The 14,832-nt window shown below is 42.0% G+C and overlaps 1 protein-coding gene across 2 annotated transcripts; it reads right to left on the reverse strand.

Annotated features, from left to right (window-relative positions):
• Positions 1-66: 66 nt before the first annotated feature.
• On the reverse strand, positions 67-14,051 carry sypl2a (synaptophysin-like 2a). 2 transcript variants are annotated; one of them, XM_056603535.1, is made up of 6 exons: positions 13,814-14,051; positions 13,523-13,597; positions 8,263-8,378; positions 7,236-7,434; positions 6,345-6,518; positions 67-2,277 (listed from the first exon to the last, which is right to left on the reverse strand). In XM_056603535.1, exons 1-6 carry the CDS (start codon positions 13,826-13,828, stop codon positions 2,152-2,154), a joined length of 705 nt encoding a protein of 234 aa, XP_056459510.1. In that variant the 5' UTR covers positions 13,829-14,051; the 3' UTR covers positions 67-2,151. The 2 variants fall into 2 exon arrangements, with proteins under 2 accessions (XP_056459510.1, XP_056459581.1); XM_056603606.1 differs by lacking the exons at positions 13,523-13,597; positions 13,814-14,051 and adding an exon at positions 12,921-13,010 and having other exon boundaries at positions 451-2,277.
• Between the last annotated feature and the right edge of the window lie 781 nt (positions 14,052-14,832).

The following is a 14,832-nucleotide window of genomic DNA, read 5'->3' on the forward strand; positions in this document are numbered from 1 at the left end:
CAAAGCTGGCCCAAACTTTTCTCCTTACAAGTGATGTTACACAAATTCACAGTCGAATAAGAACAGTGAAGTGTATATGTTTAATCTTCTTGGGAGTTAGGTGACATTCTTTGTGATGTGGAATCCTTTAGATAACACTCTGATCCAAAGTGAGGGGGGAGGCATCTTGCTCTGGTATACCTACAAGTATAGACATTGCCTATTGAACCCTGCCCTGATGTAGCCAAAGAGTCAAACATCCTATAAAACCCTGTACGGACGTCGTTAAGGATTCAAACACCCTATAAAACAACCCTGCAATTATGTCAGCTGGGAGTCAAACAACCTATAGAATGACCTTGCACTGATGTCAGCTTGGAGTCCAAACCCTATAGAAGGACCCTGCACTTGTGATGTAAAGCCAAGGAGCCAAGTCACAGCAGAGGGAGCTCAAACATGAATATATATTTTTAGTAAACAAGGATAGAAAGTTCAATTTTAATTTTTTGGCAAAACCAAGTAAGGCAAAATAAGGAACAATAAGAAAAGGAACAATCAATGTTATAATCAGATTAGTAAAGATAGTGAAACATTAAGATTCATCTTTTAATATTGAGCCAAATTATAGTAATTCTATTTTTATTATTGCATCACAAGTGAGACTACTTTTGGTGTAATTTGACTTCAAATCCAAAGGCACAGGCTGTTAAATAAAAAAGCTCATACAAGGCACTTATTTGCATAGACAATAATTTACCAAATACCAATTCTGAGCCATCTCTGAAAAGCACAGTACTACATTTATATAATCATAGAACATTTGTAGTACAAAGCAGGTAACAAATAACATCAACAATTTCCACAAAATTGTACAACCAGAGCCAGAGCTGCTTTGAGTCTAATTAAGGCCGTCTGGTTAAAGTAGGCCCTCATACAGGCAGTGAAATCAGCTGGCCGTCTAGCGTTACAGAAGGATGACATAATTACATCACCCCCCTTGTGACACCAATGTGACTCGTACTCACGACAAGGTGAACCCCTCTAGCTACACAGTGGTGTGACGAAATACTAAAGCACGATTGGACCGCAAGTCCAAAACAAGGAAGCTGCGCAATGCTTTCATGAGGAAAACAAACCCATAACCAACCCTGAAAAAAAGATCTGTATAATGACCACAGCACCTACTTTTATACCCTCCAGAATATAAAACAATAAAAAGAAACAATTGAACTTCCATTTGACTAGTGTCATAGTGTTTGGCTTCAGTCCCCCAGTGGGAGGTGGACAAGTTGTGAGCAACAGTTATACGTAAACATGGAAGCTGTGCCTCTCTGCTCCTAGGATTGAATGGCAGATGTTATTTCAACACACACAAGTCAGACATAGTGTCTGACTTGTTATGTTAAAAATAAATAACATAATGTAACCCAAAATGTTAAAGTAGCATGAGCAGAATAAGGCACCTACTCTATCAACACCTGTATGGATATTGACAAAAATAACATAACTCACTGGTTGTGTGATTAGTACACTTTTCCCATTGGTGAAGGCATGGTCATTATGGGGTGGATCCTATATATGTTTTCATGCATTTTTGTGGCCATTAGAAGCAAATCAGAGTGGATATTCTCCAACAGTTTAGGTAGACATATTTGTGGCTCGATATTGCCAAATAAGGTTAGTTTAGCAAGTAATAGCTCTCGTCGCCTTTGCATCACGGTGCTGTGTCACAGCTTTGATAGAAGAGCTGCAACCCAAGCTCTGATGCATTTCTCATTTCATATGGAAGAGGATTCTCATCTTTACAAGGTACCACTTATGTGCCATTAATCAAAGCCCTTTCAATAAAAGGCTTGCAACAAAACATTGCTAAATTAGTCTTTTCTATGTAGTGTAAAAACATGTGGTTAGTGGAGATAATTAATGGTAGTTTCAATGGAAGGCACTAACAGGGTTTAGTCATATGATTGAGTTAATAACAATCCTCATATTGTGAAATCAAGAAACTAAATCACATGGTTGGCACGTTAATTGGTTAACTTTAATTCAATTGTGGCTAACGAAGAATAGGGATGGATAACGGTGGATTCCTTTTTAGTATATTTAAGAACGATTGTTAGGCTCAAAGCGTATTTGGCCATTGATGAAGGATGTGTTTGACCCCTGAGTGGTCTAGGGCCCAGGCAGATCTCCCTCCTGCATGGGGGCCGGAGCGTTGGGGTCCTTGTGGAAGTGCGTCTCTTTGTAAATGAACCAGCAGTTACCGGCCCACAGAATCAGGTTCAAAAAGCCAAATATCTGAAAGAAAGGAAGAGAAAACAGAAATTGTCATCAATAAACAATCAATCATAATTGAAGCAGTATTTTGTAGAAGTTAAGCTGATGTTATCTATGAATGATTTATCCGTCATTAAATGGTGGCAGTCTCTTGAATCATTCCCTTGCCCAAAGAGCTGCTCTGTCGGACAACTAGGGTATACAAAATCATGTCATTCGCTGTCTGCAACCAATCATCTTTATCATTTCTCAAGTAGCCAATGAAGTTGCAGCACCTCAAAATGTGTCACAAAAGAAAAGTGCACTTCAACTTGAAGTGTGCAAGTCTACCTTTAAAAAAAAAAAAGCTGTGGAGAAAAGATCCCAGACTAGCCGAGTAGTTCAGCAATATGTGTGCCTCCCTGTGCCGGGACGCTCCGATCGTGTGCAGTGAGGGAATGGCAGGTAGATGGACAGGGCGGCAGTTCAATCATCTCATTCGTGTACAATTCAGGCCTGGGAAAGCCAAAGATGGCCAATTTATTTCTTTCTACTAATTGCTGTCGGGGTAGCGAGGGATTCTTCACAAATATGACAAAGAAGGCTTCCAAAATGAATGGTCTACACTAGATTTAGGGCTTCCTTCAGTTTAGGCATAAGGGACTGAGTGGCTCCAGGCAAAATATCATGAGAAACAACAAAGAACAACAAAAAAGCTGCGTAAGACGTTAGGATGTACACAGACTGACTTGACGTGAGAAAGTGCGGTCCTCCACTTCATGCATGGCTTACTCACATTTCTGGTGGATTTTGTCAGTTAGCGGCACATAGAGGCACTGCAACGCAACAACATTAGGCCTACTCAATCAAGAGTCATGAAGTAATATTGCAATATGAGGCTAGTTGAAAGTGGATTTGAACGTCGGGATGCGTGACCTTAAATGCACTTCCATCCTGCGTTATTGTTGACGCATGTGACACTGTTGATATTAGGCTAAACTTAAACAGACCCATAAAACTATATTTTCAATATTGTAATTAATGGGAAATTGGAAGCCCCAGCAATATTATTTTCAGTGATGACTTGTTTATTAAACGTTACATATTTTCAGGAGCAAGCATGACATCTGGGCTGATGGATCTCTCTTCATGCATTTGTTGTGAAATGCTTGACTGCAATATTATTATTTGATGTTGCGTGGACTAAGCACAAGCCATTGTTACTTAAAATCTATCCATCAATGAACCAGTCTGTCAATTTTGAATTATGTACATATTATTGACACCTTGGATGCATGGGAACAACCTATCATCAGCACGCACTCGGCCAGTCGTGGAAAGAGCGATAGTGAAGCTGAAAAGCCGGTGGCGCTGAGCTGGGGGATACTGCTCCATCACCCTGAAAAGGTGTGCCGCATTGTGCGGGCATGTGGGGTTCTGCACAATGTTGCACACAGGCACGGCGTGCCATTCGGCAAGGGGATGAACCTTCCAGACGACCAAGACCCCGGACAAAACAATGCGCAGCCCTTTACTAATTATTTTACTGTCACGCTAGTTTTGGGGTTTTGGTGCTGATTCCGGAGGCAAACAAGATCTTATTTCTGCCATCTACCTCCGAAGTCAACACCTCCAACTCGCATTCAGTAACGTTTATTTTTTTCTTCCTTTCCCCATTTTCTCTTTTCTCCTAACGAGGGCACTACTGCAGGCCTATCTATCCTAATTAGCATACAAAATGAGGGAGGAGATGGAGAGTCAGGCTTGTGCATGTGCGCTCAATTTTACGTTAATTGGGATGCACAAAGAGAATCTGCGTGAAATCATGCTTCCGCAAGGATTGATACATCCAGATTTTTTTAGTCCTAGTACATGAGGCCCCAGGGTAGGAAATGTAAGTAGTTTTGGAAAGGTTTTTTTTCACCCCCGGTGTATTCAATATCAGAGTATTTTGGATAATTAGCAGGGCAACTCCATTTAATGACAGGAGATAAATCCATTTCAGAGAACAAGATTCAATCGCACCAATGACTCATTCAGTCCCATTTAAAAGTTGAACAACTTAACTATTTGAATCTTTCTATCTGCTAAATGCCCAGTGCCCCCTTTTCTTTCTGTCCCTGGTGGACACATTACGGCTCATTTAGCAGACCACATAACATACTATTCATAACGGTGCTCATCATTCAAGTCGACTTCAGAAAGAGGGCATCCTGAGGCATAAAGAGTGACCTAAACGTGCTGGTTCAGCAGTTGTCAAACTGTAGAACCAAATCATTGAACAATATTAGGCAAGAGCAACAAAATGGTTCCATCACAAGTGACCATCTTGTTCACCAAACCCTGTTCTGTGAGATGCTGCTGGTGGTTGGAATCAAGAACTGTGGCTGTCATAATGCACGTGGGCCGACACGCTCTGGGATTTAAATAATGCTCAATTTGTATTGAAGGATGTTTCCAGTTTGCCAAGAACCCAGGTTAAATGTTGACATTTTTTTATGCGAGTTGTAAATCAGCTGGGTATCACGTGGGTAGGTGTAGGAGGGGGTGTTGGAACGATTGGAACGAAGCCATCCCTTCTGGTTCAAAATTAAGTTCTCCATTTCCGATGAATGTACGTAAAAGCTTCTTAGGCTCCAAGTCCGTGAACAAACACAGAATCAAAACGCAGTGGGCACAAATAAAATAAAAAAAGTCTATCAATAGATATTACCCTCCATTGTTCCCATCCCTAATTTACTTTACGCCGGTGTTTAATGTCATTTTGACACTGCTTTATGTACACAATTGCTCGACAAATACAAAAATAAAAATGAAGGAGCGGTACACAGAACCCACATCCCCGCAGCAGAACAAGAGTCAAGAAATACAAACCACATTCAAGGGAAGTGATGAAAAGAAAAGATAATCTCAAACAAGTCAACACTAAAAGAGTCTTTAGTGTGCGGACCTGCAGAGCTCATTCTGAACGGCCGTTGATTTTGATAATCGTGTCCGAGAGGGGGAAGGGCTTCTCAGTATAACGCTACAGAGTATGTGTGGTTGTGCGGAGCGGTCAGAGTAAGAGTTAAGCTCAGTCTAACCCAACAGTGTGTGATGCCTTCCATATACAACATCGCTCATTATAACGCTCATGAACATCAAGGTTACTTAAAAACTATCCTAAAGTTGGCGTGGGTTGTAACTTGTAATCCTACGGGATATTCTACATTTGCTTATTGAGATACTAAAATAACATGTTACAACGAACTTAACCCCCACTGAATACCATCAGTTGATAAAAAAGCAATTCTGGAGCAGTGGTGTTCGCAGACTCCGAGTCTGACTGAAATTTCCCTTTGGTGGTAACCGCTGTGTTCTCAGGCCCCGTCCACACGAAGCCGAAACAGGCGAAACCGTTACGGTTTCGATCTATCCGGTTTCGGAGTATCTCCGTAAAGATGGAGTCAAGCGAAACCGGGTAGATCTGTAGAAACGCTGTAGTACACATTCCAGGCCCATAAGGGGCACTGCTTCTGCTACAGAAATCCAGAAGAAAAATAAATAAAAAGAAGAGGCGAGCATCCGCATAAAGGGTGAGACTCCGCGGGCTTAATAGTCATTGGCTAGAGGGTCGATGGGTGGGGCGATGACGTCATGGTTTACGGTTTCAGGCGTCCACACGAATCCAAAACGAAACCGGGTAGATTTGAAACCACCTCCAAGGGTGGTTTCAGAAGTTTACGGTTTCGCTCAGCGGATTCGCCGGCTTCGTGTGGACGGAAGGCCGAACCGTACAAGACCTTTGCGGTTTCGCCATGAAATCGGCTTCGTGTGGATGGGGCCTCAGAGGAACATCCACCAGTGTGAAGATGTCCCCACCATGTCAACACTACTGCACAGCCACTGATAAACTAATTCATAAATTCTGACTTCAGTGACCTCCATGGCCACTTCCGTTTGTAAGATCTTTGTTAGTGTTCTTCTTCTCTGCATGCTGGTCGTTTCGGACTGTGACCAGTTCACACTGGAATCTTATATTTGCGGATCTGAGCAATATATCGAAATTCAGCACCAAGGTTTACAGTGTGAATGGAGCCTCAGGAGTGTAGATGTTTGAGTGTACGTACCACAGAAGCGTTGAGACGGCCCATGGAGGCGTATGCCTCCACGGTATGCTCGTTCTTGAGGCTGCCCATCAGGTGGTCTGGGTTGGTAGCAAACTTGATGTCTGTGAGCCCCTTGCCCCAGGCTGACGAGGACACCAGCCAAAGGAAGGCAAACACACCGGTCACCACCAGGTCCTGAGAGGAGAGCACGCGAGTGAACACCGCACCAACCAAAGAAAACCCCACTGCCTCTACAGGACTAGAAAACGGTCCAAACATGATCAACTTAATACACAAATAAATCATTTCATCAATCAAGCGAGCAAGCAAACTCTCTACTTAAAGATCTTAAGAAACTAAGCTGCGAATCAAGATCTATTCGCAGCTTAGCTTCGGTGTATTCAATGCATTTTGGATCATTTGCAGGGTAACTCCAATTAATGAATAAATCCATTTCAGATATTACACAATATCTGAAACAACAATATTCAATGGCACCAATGACTCTTATTCAGTCCCATTTTATTGATAGGAAGTCTCACACACATTAAAAGCAAACTCTCCATTTAAAGATCGTAAGAAACTAAGCTGGGAATCAAGATCTAGAAAGATGATTGACAAAATAAACTGCTTCAACACAAAGACAAGGATTTAATCACACGTTACTATTTCAAATCACAATTTGTTAAGCAACTAAATCAAGTTGATAACCGAACCCAGTCCTCGTATCCCGGACAAGTCCCATCATATCTACTACCAGTGCACTTGGGGTGCATTGTTCTCCACAACCCACTGAATAGTGATCATTATTGATAATCATGTCATAAAAATTACAGTTTATTAAAACCATTTTCCATTTCATCATCATATTACAAATGCCAATATCCTAAAGTATCCCCCCAGCACACTCACGGCGAGGGGTCCGCGACTGGTCTGCCGGTACACATGCTGGTAGCCCAGGTAGAGGACCAGCGTGACGGTGCAGTACAGGAAGGCAAACACCCCCACGCTCACAAAGAACTCGGCAGAGGAGCGGAAGTCACCCTGGAGGTACGTTACTTCCACTTGGGTGTTATTGCATGTTGGCATGAGGTAGGACCTGTCGGCCAACCTGGGGAGAAAAGGAAAGTGGGATAGGGGGATTGATTTAGAGGTAATAGATGTGGGGAGCAAGGACACCAACTGGCTTGATCACACTTCGTATTGGGGATCAGACACTTTATCCCCAGCTAGGATACTATAGTACTAAGAGCCATGCATTTGACTAATGAAAGATAAGCCACTTCTACGTATTTGGCATCCATGCTACGCATATTAACTGGGTAATGTGGAATATGTTAATAAGCATGCTCAATAGACTAATAATAACAATAAATTGTGATTGGTCGGTTGACACAGATGCTCGTCATCGTATCAGCAGCACAGTACATCCCTTATGGTCCTATTCCTCATTTTGTTCATGTCGCACTCAGACTCCCTCACAATGATGAGCGACAGGAGACAGTGGGAGTGCCACACTCACCAGGATTTACTTACTTTTGTTTCCAATGGATGCAAAAGAACAAAGTGAAAAGCATGTCATTGGGACATTGGGTCGTATAGAGGACAGCAGATTATGGTTTAAATACATGCGTCATGAAGAACAATCCGTCGTATATTTATTGGCCAGCCGAGTAGTACACTTTTCAATCCACGGTGAAATGCTCTTTGCATATTATACGATTGTCAAGTCCTCCATGGTATACTGAAGCCATTGTAACTACTAAACATCTGTCTCTAGGTTAGCATCTAGACACACACTAAATTGAACCGATCACCATGAACCTGCATTGTTTCCTTGGGAAACTAGAAAGTGGAGAAATTGCTGGTGATCGATGAGCTCCCTATAACAGAGACCATACAAAAAAACAAACACGTGAGGCGTTAACCATTAATCTACCTGAAAGGGTACCAGAACTCGGGCTTGACTTCCATTGGGTTTCCCGGGCATTTGACCGTAAAGTGGGTGCTCCCCGAATAGCCCCCTGCCGTGGCGAACGCAAATATGGTGAACACCTGTACACATAAAAACATGACAGAAGAACATTAGAATCAAGGCAAAGCTTAGACAATATTCTAACAACAAAAGATCAGTGAAGATTAATTACATTACAATTATGTTTACTGATTAAATCTGTGTATAAAAGATGTATTGAGTGACTGAGTATTCCAATACAATGCAAATAGCCTGCTCTGGTTTTTTGTTTAAAGCAAGTTACACAAAAAAACTGAGACAGCATCAATGCCCTGTTGTTTAACCCCCCCCCCACTCTGAAATATAACCAGGTCTCCCTGCGCTGTGAATGCCTTCTTCAACTTCCTGTTTCCCGAGAGGAAATGCCCTCCCTCAGGACTGCTGAGAGAGCAAACAAGGCTAGGCTGACCAGATACGGGCTAACAAACAGAAGAACATCTTACTCAAGCTAAACTTTGGGCTTCAAAATACACAAGCATGCAGACATATTCTGGAAAAAAAAAAAAAAAAACTTAGTGATCTTCAGTCAGTTCTAGTCTTTAATAAGATCACACACTGAAAGCTACTTTGAGAAGGATATTCAATCGTTTCAATTAGTGTTGGACTCAAATCCAACTGCAGGAAGCACCATTTTCTGGTGAAGCATGTTCCGTTTGTCATTGGCTCCGTGTGGCACCAGTGAGCACCAGGGTTAGACACATCCAGGCCCACTATGAAATGGCCTTGGCATAGATTGGGTTTCATGTTTGGGTGAGTCCAGGCAGACTTTTTATAGCACTTGGTTACACATGAGTTTTGATTCATCGTGGGGTGGGTCTAGGTTATTCAGATGGGGTATCTGTTGATTCCCCTTCCTATTTTTGAAAGGCAGGAAACAGAAAGGCTTTGGTATGAGTATCTGCTCTTTGGCAATGCAGGATTTCAACTAGAGCTCCTCTGTCGAGGCTGCCGGGCCAGCTGGATGGTGGGTGAAGATTCTCTCAACCATCTGCCGTGCCCACCCCACCCACGCCCACCACGTGAACGGTTTCAGCTGAGTGCAGGGGGTCGTAGCAGGGGCTCAAGACATGGGCTGATTTATGAAAATGATCCCATGAATGTAGGACAAAAAAGATGTGGCTCCCAACTTACATCTTCAAAAAAGCTAGTGTTATCCGACTTTTGGATTAGTGTGACAAAGGATGCTAAAGAATATATATATATATATACATATACGTGTGTGTGTGTGTGTGTGTGTGTGTGTGTGTGTGTGTGTGTGTGTGTGTGTGTGTGTGTGTGTGTGTGTGTGTGTGTGTGTGTGTGTGTGTGTGTGTGTGTGTGTGTGTGTGTGTGTGCGCACAAACAGGGGTAATAATTGAATAAGTAATGGAGACTTCTGAGTTTGAAACAGGATTCATTCAGACAAAGGACTACACTTTCCCTAAAAAGGCCTTTTCCTTAGCAAGCAGCGTTAAATAGAGTCATGTGATTTCTGCTGCTTCCCAACTTCCTATGCAGAATCATACCCATTGTTCACATCCCACACCAACATCTGCCCAAGCACGTTCTGCAGGTCATAAGGAGCAGTTAGCTAACAAACAGGGCCAGCAGTTGGGAATTCGCTTCTCCTAGCCTACCCTTCTTCCTAGCCTGCCTTCCTCCTAGCCTGCCTTCCTCCTAGCCTGCCTTCTTCCTAGCCTGCCTTCTTCCTAGCCTGCCTTCTTCCTAGCCTGCCTTCTTCCTAGCCTGCCTTCTTCCTAGCCTGCCTTCCTCCTAGCCTGCCTTCCTCAGGTCTTTCCCTAGCTACCCCTTCTCCTAGCTATTTCTTCTCCTACCCTGCCCTTCTTATGGCCTTTCCTTCCCCTGGCCTAACGTCTCCTTGCCTAAAAATTAAGCATGCCTAATCTTCTCCTAGCCAACCCTTGTTCTGGCCGATACTCATCACACCCAGACTCTCACTGATCAAGATATTTTCCACAGTGTCCTTCCAATAAGTGTAATCAAAGAAGGGCATGAGAGATAAGAAACCGCAGGAAGATCACAGAGATTCCATCATATTTCACCTGGAAGATTAGGAGAAAGCCTAGTCTGAGGCTGAATTGTTCATGACTACCGAGCATGGCAACAGTCCTTTGTAGCTGTTGTTGGTCAGGTTCCTAAAGTGATTTTGATTTTACCTATTGTTTCAAAATGTTATGAGGTCTCTCATCGTGCCCACGACATTCAGCCGTTATTCAGTAAAACAATGAAGAAAACCAACTGGGTATTGCCAAAGAAGTCACGATTCGATTCGTATCACGATTCACATGCCACGATGCGATTCTATCACGATGCATCGCGATACTTGAATTATTGCGATGCATTGCGAATTTTCACTGAACACTGTTAAAAAAAAATTAAGGCATTACCAGTGGCTGACTGGCTGTGTATGATCTGGATAGTGTGTTCAATTGATAACTCAAAGCAACTCAATTCATACATAGCTGTATTTATTGAAACGACTATTACTGGATACACTGACAAGAAGTGCTAAGGATCTATAAAACTTAAAATAACAAAATAAGGATAATCAGTGCCGTTTACATGGCCTCAGTGGTCCTTTAAACCAATGAAATGAAAACATTCAAACATTTCCCCTTTTGGAAGTAGCTGCCATTATAACAACAATATCATTTCATAAACATAAGAGGACAAACTGATGCCACAAAAAGTGAATAGGCTTTATAAAACTATATAAAAAATAAATAAAAATAAAAATATATATTTTTTTAATTATTCATTTTTTTTAATTAATAATCGATTCTTGGCGTCAACAATCGATGCAGTAGATCGTGAAAATTAGAATCGCGATGCATCGTCATGACGATTATTTGGCACACCCCTACTGGTGGGTGTGGTCAAATACGATGAAGTTGATAACAGAATTTGAACAATTAATTAATTAGCAGAACCGTCTTAAAATAATATGGCTTTGATGAATATGATTGGTAATTGTGTAGGAAAATTAAAATAAAGGATGCCATCCAAGAAAAGATATATACATATATATATTATAAACTGATAAAGTATTTGATCAATATTCAAACAAATACCAGTACAGAACCTAAATCTGCATAAAACCACAATGGGTGTGACTGAGACACACCACCAGGCGTAGCCAGCACCGGTTAGACACTGTGTACTAATTCTCTGCCTTATAAGCTATGCAAAGTAGGGATGCACCGATGTATCGGACGAACATCGGTAATGGCCGATATTCGCCGATAATACACCTTTTACTAATAAATGAACGCACTCTCCCATATCTACTGTCTTTCATCCACTGGGAACTAATTAACATTTAAAAACACACAAACTCTTCTTAAATGCTAATCTCAGGTTACATTTGGATAACAGTAGGCGTTTTATTACTAGAGCTGCCCTCCTTTGGATCTGAATAATCAATAGTTTTTGTATGCTTTGATTGATCTCAGCCTCATCTGAAAGTCGTTTTGAATAAAAGTTTCTGCTAGATAACCATGTTATTGTAATGATATTGATTATGCGTGTTTATGAACAGGTTTCAACCCAAATTGACATTTAAAAAAAATGACGCCTCTTAACTGATCGCTTCACACCTTAGGTAAATAAGAGTCAGAAGGACCACCTACATTGTTTACCCAGGAACGTCGGGCCTCTCCCATCCCCCCCCATTCAGCTCCATGACACCGCTGCCAGCCACACTTTATGGCTATAGAAAGTGACCATCGTCGAGCCAAGGACTACCTCTGCTGTTAAAGCGGTGAGTAGGGCTGGCCGATTAATCGAATTTCGAACTCGAATTCGATTTTAGCGTCAAACAATCACAAAACTACTACAGAACAGCTGGATACATATTTGTACATTATTTTCGATTTGAACATTTTCCTTTTGACCATTTTGTACACTTTTTTAAGGCGAAATTTCAAAGTTCTCAGTTACTAAGTGTTATTGGGAGAGACGTAAATACATCATGTTTTCAAACTAAAAAAAATCGTGAATTCAATATTGACCAAAATAATCGTGATTATGATTTTCTCCATAATCGAGCAGCCCTAGCAGGGAGGGGCACTAGGTCTATAATAAACTAAGGAAAAGACTAGACCATGTACACTGCACTTTATCATTTACTAGATCAGGTCCTTCAGTTCACTCCAACTGAATACGCCTTAGACACACACAGTATACTGCTGACTTCCCCATACAGCTCGGCATAAAAGTTGATAGAGCTCTAGATCAGTGAAGGGGACTGAAGGTTGACACCATTCAATGAACTAGCGAACGTACTTTCAAAGATGAATAACAATCGGTTCATGCAGTAGCAATACCAAGAATGTGTTGATGTTAATTGTGCCAGAGTATTCACAGTTCCATGCTATTTATGTTTTGGCATGTGGCCTTAGTCTGCACAGAAGCCAAGTAAACCTCACAGACCTCACTTCACGTTACTACAGCCATAAAGCCATCTGCTGCATGTACTACGTTTTGAGTTGGTATTTGGTCCTCGAAAAATGTCTTTATTTCCTGCAAAGTCAATGCAAGGTTATTCCGAAGTATAGCTACGTAATAAGAAACATCTTACTCACCTTAGATGTTAAGATGCACTTACTGTATGTTGAACATGTGTATTCAATGCCATTTAACAGACAATGACACATGCACCTTTCTGTCCCCTTGACCAGATAAAGTGGCGTTAAAGTACGCCTTCTTCTTACACATTGAACCGTAGATACCTCTCTCTCTCTCTCTCTCTCTCTCTCTCTCTCTCTCTCTCTCTCTCTCTCTCTCTCTCTCTCTCTCTCTCTCTCTCTCTCTCTCTCTCTCACCTACCAGACAATGTGCAATTGCATTTTATTGATCTATTTTTATATCTACCTCTGGCTATTTCCTGTATGGATTTTTTAATTATGTGCAATATTGCTCACTTTCTATTGACTTTTACTCTTTGTCCATTTTGTTGTTTGTCGACTGTACTGTCTATTGCTACTGGATAAAGTATCTTCTTACTTACTTACTCTTGGGAGTACTATGCAGGCCTGCTGCACCTCACTTTAAACGCATGCACAATATGAAGACGATAGCCCTGGTGCTGGCCTTGTTCGAAGTGCATCACATTACCACGTTAACGTGGTGGAGACCCATCAGGATAAAGAGGTTAACCAGACGAGTGACGTGTTGATGTTCTTACCCATTCCAGGACACGGATGAACCCTAGGGGCTCCTTGATGGGTCCCAGGTCCAGAGCGAAGCCCGACACAGCTCTCTACACAGGACGAGGAGGGGGATAAAGTGGAAACATTGTTGAATCAATTAAGGAGAGCAACATATGTATAGCACATATCCGGTACACCAAGCTACCTGTCGTTCACCTTGTTTGGAGTGGCCCTGCCCTTGTTAGCCCTTATCTCGCTAACGAAATGCTAACGAAATGCTAACAGGTTCTGTCAAAAACAAGTCAACGTTAAGCCCAAAGACCCACCTGAACGATCTCCATGGAGACTCGGTCCAACTACAATGTTGTTCTTGTTTAAAGTAATATCCAAAACCTGACGGTATCGTCCTGTAACTCTGGTTAACGACGGGTTGTTCCGCGGGCTTCAGGCGGGGACGGTCACGTGTTCAGCTCTTGGTGGCGACGATGCGCGAGCTCCGCGCTGTCAAACTTCTCCGCGCGCCGCCGGCCAATTGCACCTGACTGCAGCACGCAGATCGGGGTTGGGCTAAATGTGGGCGGAGCTAAACGTTTGATTCCGCCTACGGACAGAGTGGGGTGAAACCTACGTTGTAGAAGGTAGAATAAAACTATTATAATATAATCTATATTATCTATAGATTAGAGGCGGAGTCAGTGTATAAGCCACGGTTAATTCAACCAACTCACTTTCATCAATTCAGAACGGTATAGTAAGTTGGTAACTCCACAGAAACTGACGAGTGATGGGTCATTCTCGACCGAACGAATCTTTAACAACAACGAACCGAACAGATTCTTCTTTCGTCTCGTTCGTTCTCAGACTCGACTCCTGATTAGTCGTGATGTAAATTATTTTAGTCTATGCTATTTCCGATTACATGTTTCAAGCTAACCACAGTTATGAATGATTTCTTCACCACATAATGGACAACACCATATGATTGATTGTTCTTTATTGACACTCATGTACAAAGGTAAGTGTACAAAATGTACATCATTTCAAAAGGAGGACACAAAAAAGCCCATGGGCTTATTTCCATTATGGTCCCTTTGTCAGCATGTTGATAGGTGTAATGTGTGTGTTAAACGTAATGTACATTGTGGGACACAGTGTGGGAACAAAGTAAAAAATGACATTCCAATCACACTATATAAGGTTTTAATGATTTTGCAGATAAGTTAAAGACTACAAACATGGCCCCTTTGCCATTTCCGTTTAAGCCAAGACAGACCAAAGGTTTACCTGGTTAAACTAGAACATGTAGGCGTGGCTTATTTACCATTCCGCCCACTCCCAAAATATT

Source organism: Gadus chalcogrammus, chromosome 1, assembly GCF_026213295.1.
Source record: "Gadus chalcogrammus isolate NIFS_2021 chromosome 1, NIFS_Gcha_1.0, whole genome shotgun sequence".
NCBI lineage: Eukaryota > Metazoa > Chordata > Actinopteri > Gadiformes > Gadidae > Gadus > Gadus chalcogrammus.

Bases quoted from the DNA above. Each gene is read 5' to 3' on its own strand.
- sypl2a (XM_056603535.1), bottom strand. The intron at 7,435-8,262 runs GTAGATTAATGG...TTTTCTCCCCAG, and splicing joins GAGTTCTGGTACCCTTTCAG to GTTGGCCGACAGGTCCTACC. The intron at 2,278-6,344 runs GTACGTACACTC...CCTTTCTTTCAG, and splicing joins GCCGTCTCAACGCTTCTGTG to ATATTTGGCTTTTTGAACCT.